The sequence below is a fragment of the Rhinoraja longicauda genome, chromosome 37, assembly GCF_053455715.1.
Source record: "Rhinoraja longicauda isolate Sanriku21f chromosome 37, sRhiLon1.1, whole genome shotgun sequence".
In the NCBI taxonomy this organism is placed as follows: Eukaryota; Metazoa; Chordata; class Chondrichthyes; order Rajiformes; family Arhynchobatidae; genus Rhinoraja; species Rhinoraja longicauda.
Genome location: NC_135989.1, coordinates 16,958,785 through 16,971,958, shown reverse-complemented (window position 1 = coordinate 16,971,958; position 13,174 = coordinate 16,958,785). Strand labels below are relative to the sequence as shown.

Genomic DNA, 13,174 nt, shown 5'->3' with positions numbered 1-13,174 from the left:
GAGGAAAAACTTTTTCAGTCAGAGAGTTGTAAATCTGTGGAATTCTCTTCCTCAGAAGGCAGTGGAGGCCAATTGTCTGGATGCTTTAATGATAGCGAAGTCAGGGGGTATGGGGAGAAGGCAGGAACGGGGTACTGATTGAGAATGATCAGCCATGATGACATTGAATGGTGGTGCTGGCTCGAAGGGCCGAATGGCCTACTCCTGCACCTATTGTCTATTGTCTATAAACATCCACCACAGCGGAATACACATTCCTCACTGTGATGGAAGGTAATAAAGTTCAATCAGCTTCCTCTTTGTTCACCCGCGCGGTTGGGCTGTTGAAGCATGCATAGTTTAAGAAAGATCAATGACCCCATACCGTTCATCTACAAACTCGTTGAGCTTGGAGTCAACACTCATCTCTGCGACTGGATCCTCAATTCCCTGACCAACAGACCACAATCCGTGAGGATAGGCAACAAATCATCCTCCACTATAATCCTCAAAACGCAAGCTTGCGTTTCCAGCCCTCTTCTTTACTCCTTACACACCCACTACCCTGCAGCCAAATACAAATCCAACTCAATTTACAAATTCACAGATGACACTAAACGAAGAACACCACAACAGTGGGGCCAAATATCAAATAATCACCAGGTGGTGGACAGGAAGGAGATTGAGAACTTCGTAACCTGGCGTTAAGACAACAACGTGTAGGAAAAAAACTGCAGATGCTGGTTTAAATCGGAGGTAGACACAAAAAGAAGGGTCTCGACCCAAAACATCACCCACTCCTTCTCTCCCGAGACGCTGCCTGACCCGCTGAGTTACTCCAGCATTTTGTGTCTGCCGTCAAGACAACAACCTTTCCCTCAATTTCAGCAAGACAAAGGAGATCGTGATCCAGTTCAGGAAGCAAGTGGTACACATACCTTTGTGTATATTGATGGTGCCAAAGTAGAGGTGGTTGAAAGCTTCAAGTTCCTAGGAGTAATTATCTCCAGCAACCTAACCTGGAGCAGTCATGCTGAAGCAATGGCCAAGAAAGCACACCAACTTTCTTGAAGGTTTAAGAATGTTGGCGTGTCCCAAACAACTCTCACCAACCTCTGCAGATGTGCCGTGGAAAGCACTTGATTGGGATGCATCACAGTCATTGAAAGCAAGCGTGCAGGTGCAGCAGGCAGTGAAGAAAGCGAATGGTATGTTAGCATTCATAGCAAGAAGATTTGAGTATAGGAGCAGGGAGGTTCTGCTGCAGTTGTACAGGGCCTTGGTGAGACCGCACCTGGAGTATTGCATACAGTTTTGGTCTCCTAATCTGAGGAAAGACATTCTAGCCTTAGAGGGAGTACAGAGAAGGTTCACCAGATTGATTCCTGGGATGGCAGGACTTTCATATGAAGAAAGACTGGATAGACTAGACTTGTACTCGCTGGAATTTAGAAGACTGAGGGGGGATCTTATAGAAACATATAAAATTCTTAAGGGGTTGGAGAGGCTAGATGCTGGAAGATTGTTCCCGATGTTGGGGAAGTCCAGAACCAGGGGTCACAGCTTAAGGATAAGGGGGAAGTATTTTAGGACCGAGATGAGAAAACATTTCTTCACACAGAGAGTGGTGAGTCTGTGGAATTCTCTGCCACAGAAGGTAGTTGAGGCCAGTTCATTGGCTATATTTAAGAGGGAGTTAGATGTGGCCCTTGTGGCTAAAGGGATCAGGGGGTATGGAGAGAAGGCAGGTACGGGATACTGAGTTGGATGATCAGCCATGATCATATTGAATGGCGGTGCAGGCTCGAAGGACCGAATGGCCTACTCCTGCACCTATTTTCTATGTTTCTATGTTTGGGAACAGCTCCATCGAAGACCAAAACAAATTGTAGAGAATTGTGGATGCCGCGCGGACCATCACACAAACCAACCTCTCTTCCATTGACCCCATATACACTTCCCACAGGCCTGATAACGCTACCAGCATAACCAAAGACGTGTCTCGCCCCGGTCACTCCCTCTTTTCCCCTCTTTCATTAGGGAAGTGTGAAAGCCCACACCTCCAGATTCAGGGACAGTTTCTTCCCAGCTGTTATCTGGCAACTGAACCGTCCTCTCACCAACTAGAGAGCGGTCCCGACCAACCATCTACCTCATTGGAGGCCCTCAGACTATCTTTAATCGGACTTTACTGGATTTTATCTAGCAGTAAATGTTATTCCCTTTATCCTGCATCTGTACATTGTGGCAGCTTAATTGTAATCATGTACAGTCTTTCCAATGTCTGGATAGCATTCAACAAGAAAGCTTTTCACTGTACCTCGGTACATGTGACAATAAACCAAGCCGAGTGTCTACGGGGGCAATGGAGGTCTTTCGGGAATCGAGGGTGTCACAAAGACTAGAGTGTCTCCTGGTCACAGTTCACCAGGTTGTAATTTCATGGTTGTTGTTTGCCAAATAAGCAAAGAGCAGTTTTGAATTAATTTAATTTAATACTCTTATAATTGCGACTATGGAATTATAAATCCTTTCTGAAGGAAAAAAAAGACTTGGAAACTAATGTAACCCACAATATCATCTTGGTCCCAGTTATAAAGGCTTACTAACAGGCATAACCCAAGATATCATTTCAATCCCAGATCCAAAGGTTGCAAACTAATGTTACCCATGATATGTAATGAAAAGGAACTGCAGATGCAGGTTTATACCAAAGATTGACACAAAACACTGGAGTAGCTCCAGTAACTCCAATAGTAAATAGAGTCATAGAGTCAAAGATATAGTGTGGAAACAGGCCCTTTGGCCCAACTTGCCCACAATGGCCAACGTCCCATCTACACGAATCACACTTGCCAGCGTTTGGTCCATACCCCTCCAAACCTGTCCTATCCATGCACCAGTCTAACTGCTTCTTCAATGTTGGTATAGTCCCAGCCTCAACACCCTCCTCTGGCAGCTTGTTCCATAAACCCACCATGCCTTGTGTGAAAAGGTTACCCCTCAGGTTCCTATTAAACTAATGCTGGAGATATCGTTGTTACCCAAGATATCATTCGGTTCCCAGGTGCGAACGTTTGCAAACCAAATGGAACCCACAACACCATTCAGTTCTCCGTTGCAAAGGCTTACAAATTAAAGTAACCATGACAACATCCCGGTCCCAGTCGGAAAGGTTACAAACCAACATTATCCACATTATCCCACAAATCCATTGCAAAGGCTTGCAAACCCATGTCACCATATTCCTCCTCATCACCTTTCTTAAGGGCCTGTCCCACTTTACGTGACTTAAGGCGACTGCCGGCAACTAGGCTGTCGCCGACAGTTCGCCGGGTGTTGCGGGCACGATCGTGAGGAGTCTTCCAAGAATCGTAGTGGATCTCAGCGTGTCGCTGAGAAATCAACCGGAGTGAAATTTCTCGTTGCCAGCTGGCTTGTCGCTAGTTATCGTTGCTTATTGCGGGCGCTGTCTGTCGCATGCTGTCCCCAGGTTTGCTAGGTTGTCTTAGATGCATTTAGAAGCACGTAATATTAAATGAAGTAAAGTAATTTGAAGATGCCATAAAATACTTTTGTTTAACCAAACTTATTTACCGTCAGGACATTTGACAGGTGGATTGGAGGCGACAGTTTGACGGTCAGGTAAGCGTGGGAATTTTCGCGATGTTTATGGCCATCAGCGATTACATTTAAAGTAGGCTCCCAACCCAGATATGCAACCCAGAAAACAGATATGCATCTCCCGTACATTTTCATAGAATGCCCACACTCCGCACAAAAATCCATTTAACCACATTTAAAATTAAATTTCTTAATACTGGCTATTAGTAAACTGGAAGTCAATCCAGTTTATGCCTTGTTACCGTGAAGCTTGGTTTTCGAGTAACCCGGGCAAGATGTTATATTTCAAAACTTTCAAGTAATTACAGAATTGTCAGTGATTTCAGCGAAAATGAGGACGCCGGAGAAGCATTGATAAGCGTGGGAATTTCGTGATGTTTCTGAAGACGGTGTAATCTCTTAGCCAGGTGCTAGTTTCACAAAAAAGTCATTTGTATCGACCTGACTCAGCATTGTCGTGGTCATTGTCGTGGTCATTGTCGTGGTCATTGTCGTGGTCTTTATGTCGTGGGGGAAAAGAAAATTTCGGCGATCTGCTACGACTTTGACAGTCGCCGGCAGTTGCCTAAAAAATCGACTAAGCGGGACAGGCCCTTAAGTACATACTTTAATTCTGAGGCTATGGTCTCTGTTCCTAAACTCTCCCACTAGTGGAAACATCCTCTCCACGTCCACTCAACCCAATTGTGCTGCTGCAAGTAAGAATTTCATTGTGTAGAAAGGAACTGCAGATGCTGGTTTAAACCGCAGATAGACACAAAATGCTGGAGTAACTCAGCAGGACAGGTAGCATCTCTGGAGAGAACGAAAGGGTGACGTTTCGGGTCGAGACGCTACTTCAGACTGGTTCAACCAGGCAGGCCGATTCTGGCCTCTCTCCACTGGCTCCCTGTACGGTACAGAATCAACTTCAAGCTCCTCCTATTCACATATAAAGCCCTAAATGGACATTCCCCCCCCCACATCAAAAATCTTCTAACCCACCTCTTTAACTCCAGGTCCCTCAGGTTGGCCGACTTGGGGCTACTCACTATCCCGCGGTCTAGGCTTAAGCTCAGAGGTGACCGCGCTTTTGCGGTTGCAGCTCCTAGACTGTGGAACAGCATCCCTCTCCCCATCAGAACTGCCCCCTCCATCGACTCCTTTAAGTCCAGGCTCAAAACCTATTTCTACTCCCTAGCGTTTGAGGCTCATTGAGGAGGCGCTATGAACTGTTTTGTATGTGCTGTTATGTTTGTGTGCTACTGTATGTTTCATTTTTTCCTTAGTACCTAAACAGATGTACAGCACTTTGGTCAACGTGAGTTGTTTTTCAATGTGTTATACAAATAAAAATTGACTTGACTTGAATTGACTTGAAACGTCACCCATTCCTTCTCTCCATTGATGCTGCCTGACCCGCGGAGTTACCCCAGCACTGTGTGCCTGTCTTCAGTAAGACTTTCATTGTTCCGTTTCGGGAGGTATAAGAATAGAATGCACTTCAGCCTCTTACCACGCCTGGAGCAAGGGTTGGCGTCATGGAGGCCTCAGGAAAGGACCCGCCGGTGATAGTGAAGAGGTTGGTTCAGCGGTCGGTGGGGCCGCCGACCGATGGATGAGGACGGGACACGTGGAAGTGAGGACGCCGCTGCCGAGGGAGGGAAGAAAGGAAGACCCGGCGTGGGGAGACCGCCGTGAGGGGGTGGCGGGGGGAGAACAAAGGTAGATTTGGCACGGGATATTTTGTAACTTTGGAAGCGCCCTTTATGTGGTGACTATTTGCATACCTTGGCAAGCAAAGAATTTCACTGTGGGTTGAATTTCACGGTGACAATAAAATATTCATTCATTCATTCATTCATTCGTTCATTCATCATTCGTTCGTTCATTCATTCATTCATTCATTCATTCATTCATTCATTTATTGATTCATTCATTCTTTCATTCATTCATTTATTGATTCATTCGTTCATTCATTCATTAATCCGTTCATTCGTTCATTAATTAATTAATTTATTTATTCATTCATTCATTCTCTCATTCATTTATTGATTCATTCGTTCATTCATTCATTCATTCATTTATTGATTCATTCGTTCATTCGTTCATTAATTAATTTATTGATTCATTCGTTCATTCGTTCATTAATTAATTTATTCATTCATTCTTTCTTTCATTCATTCATTCATTAATTCGTTCATTCGTTCATTCATTCATTCATTAATTAATTCGTTCATTCATTAATTTATTCATTCATTCATTCTTTTTTTCATTCATTTATTCACTCATTCATTCATTTAATCATTCTTTCATTCCTACCTGCGGTTGGATCGGGAGGTCCGAACTCCAGCGAGTATCTGAGTACAAAGTGGTTGTTCCAGACGTACAGCTGGTTGTCTCGGGGGTTGTAGTCCACGGACGAGACGTACTGGTAGGGGTTGGGGAAGGCGATGGAGACGGGCTCCTCGCGGTTGAGGTTAGTGTTGAAGGCGAAGTCGATGGCGTTGCCGATGACCTCACTGTCGTCCTCCTTGGAGACGGAGCGTACGGCGTAGAGGACCCCGCACACCATGAAGGCGTTGGAGGCCGAGCGCTTGTCGTACACGGTCTCCCAGGTGCCCTCAAAGCGCAGGGTGTAGGGGTTGAGCTGGCTGACAACCAGCTTGCCATTGTTCTGCTCGGTGGCGTAGATGGCCCACAGGCCATTCTCGTCCACCGCCAGGTCGATGTCGGTCTTGCCGCCCCAGCGGTAAGGCGACGTGTCGTGGTAGTTGGCGCCGCCAATGATGGCCTCGCCGCTCTTGATGCGCGTGCGCAGGTCGAACTTGACCACGTTGCGCGTGCGCTCCTTGTTGTAGAAGACGGCGCCGTCGTAGACCACGAAGCCGGTGCCGTCGACCCGGTGGGGCAGGTGGTAGGAGGTGGTGGGCCGGCCGGCCGTGTAGTCCTCCCACGAGCCATACTCGGTCAGCGTGTCGGTGCGGTACGGGATCCAGGGCATGTAGTAGATGCGGTCTCCGGCCTGCAGCGGGTCCTTGCACCAAGCCCCCGCCTCGTGCTCCGACTCAAAGACGTTGGTGGGCTCGAAAATCCTCCGCAGCGTCCCAGGACAGACGAAGACTGCGGGAGGGGAGGGAGGGAGAGACAGAGAGAGAGAGACAGAGAGAGAGAGAGAGAGAGAAGATGGAGAGAGCCATCAGTTCTGGGACTCTGAGGTAAGGAAGGCCACCTGATCCGCCCCCTCCATAACTCGGCCTATCTGCCCGTTCCCCCCGGGCCTGCTCTGAGCAATCCAATCATGAGTTGGTATTCTGACCATTTGGTGGGAGGGTTTGTCCACAAACACATGCACACACAACCCGCTCAAATCAGCACCGACCCCTTGCCTGGGGGGGGGCAAAGGATTGCAGACACCCCCTTCCCTCCCTCCTGTCCACCCCACCCACCGCTCTCAAAGCCTTGGTGATTGGGGGCCGTTCCTGTTAACAATGGATGTGAAATGGGAGGTGTGGACGTGGCCTGCAGTTAGATGCCTCACTAGGAAATAGAAGCAGGAGTTGGCCACTTTACAAGAATGGTCCCAGCAATGAGTGGGTTAACCAATGACGAGCGCTTGTTGGCACTGGGCCTGCACTCGCTGGAGTTTAGAAGAATGAGGGGGGACCTCATTGAACCATATAGAATAGTGAAAGGCTTGGATAGAGTGGATGTGGAGAGGATGTCTCCACTAGTGGGAGAGCCTAGGACCAGAGGTCAAAGCCTCAGAATTAAAGGACCTTCTTTGAGGAGAAATGTCAGAGGGTGGTGAATCTGTGGAATTCTTTGCCACAGAAGGCTGTGGAGGCCAAGTCAGTGGATATTTTTAAGGCAGAGATAGATAGAGTCTTGATTAGTATGGGTGTCAGAGGTTATGGGGAGAAGGCAGGAGAATGGGGTTGGGAGGGAGAGATAGATCAGCCATGATTGAATGGCGGAGTAGACTTGATGGGCCGAATGGCTTAATTCTACTTTCATTTATGACATTATGACTTTGACATTCAAACTTGCCCATGGCCATGGCTATGACCTTTGCTGTAGCTGTTCCCCCTCACCCTCAATTCCTGAATTTGTCAAACGTTAACATCCTCACCTTAAACATAATAATAGAATTAAGGTATAGAAAGAAGTGTGAAACCTCACAGCACCAGATTTAAGGACAGTTTATTCCCAGCTTTATCAGGCAACTGAACTATCCTACCACAACCAGAGAGCAGAGCTGAACGATTATCCATCTCGTCGGACTATCCTTGATCAGACTTTGCTGGCTTTACCTTGCACTAAACGTTACTCCCTTATCATGTATCTATACACTATGAATGGCTCAATTCTAATCATGTATTGTCTTTCCGCTGACTGGTTAGCACGCAACAAAATCTTTTCACTGTACCTCGGTAAACGTGACCATAAACTGAATGAAACTGAACACTATAGATCACCCTCAATTCCTGAATTTGTTAAATGTATACCCATCTTCACCTTAAACCATATAAAATTGGCCAATACCCTAATGGGAAGACAGAGATTGTGGAGCAAAGAGGGGGAGAGAGAGACAACACAAGGGCCATCACTCTTGTGGCCAAAGTAATCACGAGGGTTGCCAACTATCCCGTATTAGCCAGGACATCCTGTATATTGGGCTAAATTGGTTTGTCCCTTACGGGACCGCCCTTGTCCCGGATTGGCCCCGTGGGGAGTGCGCTGTAGGCTCGGACACTGTAGGCCCGAGGGCCGCTGTAGGGCCTGACACTCTAGGCCCGGGCGCCGCCTAACGGAGTTTGTGTAGCTTCCCGGCCCGGGCGGCTGCCATTGGTGGAGCGGGAGCACGTGGCCGCTGGCTGGGTGAGGTCACGTGGGGCGTGGGGCGTTCACATTTTGTCCCTTATTTGGGAGTGAGAAAGTTGGCAACCCTAGTAGCCACCTACATTGGTCCTACCACAGGTGTGGCTACCTGCCCGGCTGCTCTGAGCAATCCAATCATGAGCAGGTATTCTGGCCATTCTGGGAAGGGGGGAGAAACGGTTAGCATAGTTCCAGACACACCCCCCCCCCCCTCAACTTGGGAACAAGCCCCTTGTCTGGGGTGGAATGGATTGCAAACCACTGCTGCCCACCTCGCCACTCTCAAAGCTATCGGTGGGTGAGATGGATGGGGTAGGGGAGGGGGGAGGAAATAATAATATTAACAGTGGATGTGAAATGGGAGGTGTGGAAGTAGCCTGCTGTTGTATGAACCTTCTGACTTGTTAAGGCAAGGAAATGGGAGCAGGAGTAGGCCACTTGGCCCTCAAACACGCTCCACCATTCTATGGTCCATGGCTGCAGGTCTTTCATGGCTCATGAATGCCTGCCTTGTCCTTCTCTGCGGCCATTCTTCCTCACCCTCAATTCCTGGATTTGTCAAATAGAGCTCGAGGGGCTAGTGGAATCAAGGGATATGGGGAGAAGGCGTTGGCAACTGAAGGTTACTGATTGTGGATGATCAGCCATGATCACAATGAATGGCGGTGCTGGCTCGAAGGATCAAACAGCCTCCTCCTGCACCTATTTTCTATGTTTACCCATCTCATCTTAAAATATATCAAAATGGGCACCACCACCACTCTCATGGATAGACAATCCAAATTTAATTACCCTCAGAATAAAAATGTTTACACACCTTAGTTTTTAGAGGCCAACTCCTTATTCTATATCTATATCCCTTCAAACATTATTCCTGTTGGATAAACATCTCAATTTCTAACCTGTCTAGCCCGCCTGAGAGCTCATATGTTTCAATGCGTTACCCACTCATAACCAATTTGCCCGTGTCAATTGTTCTCCAGAGATCCTGAAGCCACAGATGGAGATCGCTTAGTCCATCAAGTCAATGTCAGCCCTTGGAGGAAATCCATCCCCCCTGTTGTTAACCAGGGGCCACACACAGTCTAAGAACAAAGGGGAGGCCATTTAAAACTGAGATGAGAAAAAAAAAAAATCACCCAGAGAGATGTGAATTTGTGGAATTCTCTGCCACAGAGGGCAGTGGAGGCCAATTCACTGGATGAATTTAAAAGAGAGTTAGATGGAGCTCTCTGGGCTAGTGGAATCAAGGGATATGGGGAGAAGGCAGGCACGGGGTACTGATTGTGGATGATCAGCCATGATCACAATGAATGGCGGTGCTGGCTCGAAGGACTGAATGGCCTCCTCGTGCACCTATTTTCTATGTTTCTATGTGCCTGCAACATATGCTGTTACACCTGCCCATGACCAATCCTCCAATCCTCCCACTAACCACACAAGGGCTAATTTAGTGTCCAATTAACCTGCCATGTCTTTGGGATGGGTAGGAAACCTGAACATTAAGAGGAAAACCCACGTGGCCACAGGGAGAGCATGTGAATCTCACACTGACAGCACCAGACATCACGATCAAAGGCTGTTGCTGGAAGTTGAGGCACTGTGTACCATCTCAATGGGTTTTGTTGAAGCTGGTGGAGGGTAAATAGAGGGGGGGGGGGGGGGAGGAGGGTATAACCATTGTTGCATTAATAGTACCTGTCTCACAACACAATCCAAAGGTGATATGAATTTAATAAGTCTCTTGAAGTCATGCCTTAAATGATAAGGAACCAAGTTTGAGTTCCAGTTTGCAGTAGGTTACTTGATAGTCTGAACCATGCATGATTTTGGTTTTAGAATAGGGTGTGGTTTTCATGTGGAAAGCTGCAGATGGAGATTTGATGATTCCTGATGGGAGAACTGAACTGGCGGAGTTTGGACATATGTTGGAAGGAAATGCAGATGCTGGTTTACACCCAAGATAGACACAAAATGCTGGAGCAACTCAGTGGGACAGGCAGCATCTCTGGAGAGAAGGAATGGGTGACATTTTGGGTCGAGACCCTTCTTCAGATGCTGGATTGGGCTGGACTGCATAATATGCTGATACACTATCTAGCCTTTCAGTTTTGGAATGGGCATATCTTGTCCGCACGCAAGAGTTGTGTACCCTTGGGACAAAGACAGAACAAGTCAAAAAACAGGCCTTCAACCTAGCAATGAATGGTTGGTTACAGCTGTAAACATAATCTCAGGTTTATGGCATAATGGAATGGCTTGTTATCAGAGAGAGAGAAACAGTGATCCAGTGATATTGCATGAGGGAGAGAAATCCATTGACAAGGTGCCAGAGAGATTCTTGTGTCAGGAAATAGGGAGGTGCAGTGATGTGATTTTTCAACAAAGATCGGGATGACAGGAAGATGTTAATAAATTTGGAGAATGGGGATATAATTCATAAAGGAATTTCAGTGTCAGTAGTTAGTTTAGTTTAGAGATACAGTGTGGAAACCGGCCCTTCGGCCCACCAAGTCCGCACCGACCAGCGATCCCCGCACATTAGTACTACCCTATTAACATTCTCGGTACAATTTTACATTTATACCAAGCCAATTAACCTACAGACCGATACGTTTTTGGAGTGTGGGAGGAAACCGAAGATTTCGGAGAAAACCCACCCAGGTCACGGGGAGAACGTACAAACTCCGTACAGACAGGACCTGTAGTCGGGGTCGAACCTAGGTCTCTGGAGCTGTAAGGTAGTAGCTCCGTCGCTACGCCACCGTGCCACCCCTATGATTCATTGAGATATGAAGAGCACGGAGCCCACATACTTCTTGCAAAAGATATGTTTGCACGAGATACAAACAGCAACTTTCATTAACATCGAGCCTTGACTGCGATAAAATCTTACAAAGCACTTTGCGGGGGTTTTTCCAGATAAAATGTAACTACGCCACATTAGATGACCTGAAGACATGGGATGAAAAACGTAACAAAAGATAGGTGTTGGTATGTGACTTAAAGGAAGGATGGAGATGGTAATCTCTAACGCAGAGGCACAGATACTTAAAGGATGTCCAGCAGGCGGCACGGTGGCGCAGCGGTAGAGTTGCTGCCTTACAGCGAATGCAGCGCCGGAGACTCAGGTTCGATCCTGACTACGGCTGCTGTACTGTATGGAGTTTGTAGGTTCTCCCCGTGACTGCGTGGGTTTTCTCCGAGATCTTCGGTTTCCTCCCACACTCCAAAGACGTATAGGTATGTAGGTTAATTGGGTTGGTAAATGTAACAATTGTCCGTAGTGGGTGTAGGATAGTGTTAGTGTGTGGGGATCGCTGGGCGGCGCGGACCCGGTGGGCCGAAGGGCCTGTTTCTGCGCTGTATCTCTAAATCTAAAATCTAAATCTAAATGGTAGAGTACTGAGACTTAGAGCAGTGGAGCTGGAAGAGGATACAAGATACAAGAGGATACAAGAGGATAAAAGAAAGGGAGGTTCAAGGTGTGATATAATAGGTTGAGAATTATAAAACTGAGCCATTGAGACTCACTGCTGTCTTCTTCATAGACAGTCCCTTGGTTTTGTGGATGGCTAGTTTCTATTCTGGTATGTGCAGGATGGAACTGCAGATGATAGTTTACACCAAAAACAGACACAAAATGCTGGAGTAACTCAGCAGGACAGGCAGCATCTCAGGAGAGAAGGAATGGGTAACGTTTCGGGTCGAGACCCTTCTTCAGACTGATGTCAGGGGAGGGGGCGGGACAAAGATAGGATGTAGTCGGAGATAGGAAGACAGTGGGAGAACTGGGAAGGGGGACGGGAAAGAGAGGGACAGAGGAACTATCTGAAGTTAGAGAAATCAATGTTCATACCACTGGGGTGTAAGCTGCCCAAACGAAATATGAGATGCTGTTACTCCAACTTGCGGTGGGCCTCACTATGACAATGGAGGAGGCCCATGACAGAAAGGTCAGACTGGGAATGGGAGGGGGAGTTGAAGTGCTGAGCCACTGGGAGATCAGGTTGGTTAAGGCGGACTGAGCGAAGGTGTTGAGCGAAACAATCGCCGAGCTTGCGTTTGGTCTCGCCAATGTAGAGAAGTTGACATCTGGAACAGCGGATACAATAGATGAGGTTGGAGGAGGTGCAGGTGAATGTAACTGAGACCTCTGCTGCCAATGATGGCCAAGGATTTACTCTTGACTAGAAAGCCCAAGGGCGATGAGTAAATGGGACAGTTTGAGTTAGGATATATCACCAGAGATTTGGATGACATCTTAAGTTTCCAGACTATATAACCTTTAGGAGTCTAATCAGGATGGTGTTGGAATGGACAAGTCTTGATTGAGGTAAGCAAGGTAGGTAGAGTTTCAGCAGTAGATGAGACTGGGCAGAGTGGGGGGGGGGGGGGGGTAATTCTAGAGAAGGATGTAGATAGTATTTGCGTTGCTGCAGATCTATGGCCCTGAACCTAACTTGGTTACATCCAATACCATTGTTGCTAACTCTGGTTCAACTTCTAATAGTAGTCTTTAGATTAGTTTAGTTTGGTTTAGTTTAGAAATACAGCGTTGAAACAGGCCCCTCAACCCACTGAGTCCCTGCGCTGACCAGTGATCCCTGTATATTAGAACTATCCTATACACTAGGGATATTTTACCATTTTTACCGAAGCCAATTAACCTACAAACCAGTACGTCTTGATGTGTGGGAGGAAACCGGAG

At 47.1% G+C, this 13,174-nt stretch overlaps 1 protein-coding gene across 14 annotated transcripts in view; it reads right to left on the bottom strand.

The window, feature by feature from the left end:
* The window catches only part of LOC144610619 (adhesion G protein-coupled receptor L1-like), a 455,971-nt gene that overhangs the window by 128,423 nt on the left and 314,374 nt on the right, over positions 1-13,174 (bottom strand). For all 14 annotated transcript variants that reach the window (XM_078429454.1, XM_078429459.1, XM_078429460.1 and 11 more), the window contains one exon: positions 5,905-6,705. In XM_078429454.1, coding sequence (XP_078285580.1) covers positions 5,905-6,705 — 801 coding nt within the window. The remainder of the gene's footprint in view (positions 1-5,904; positions 6,706-13,174) is intronic.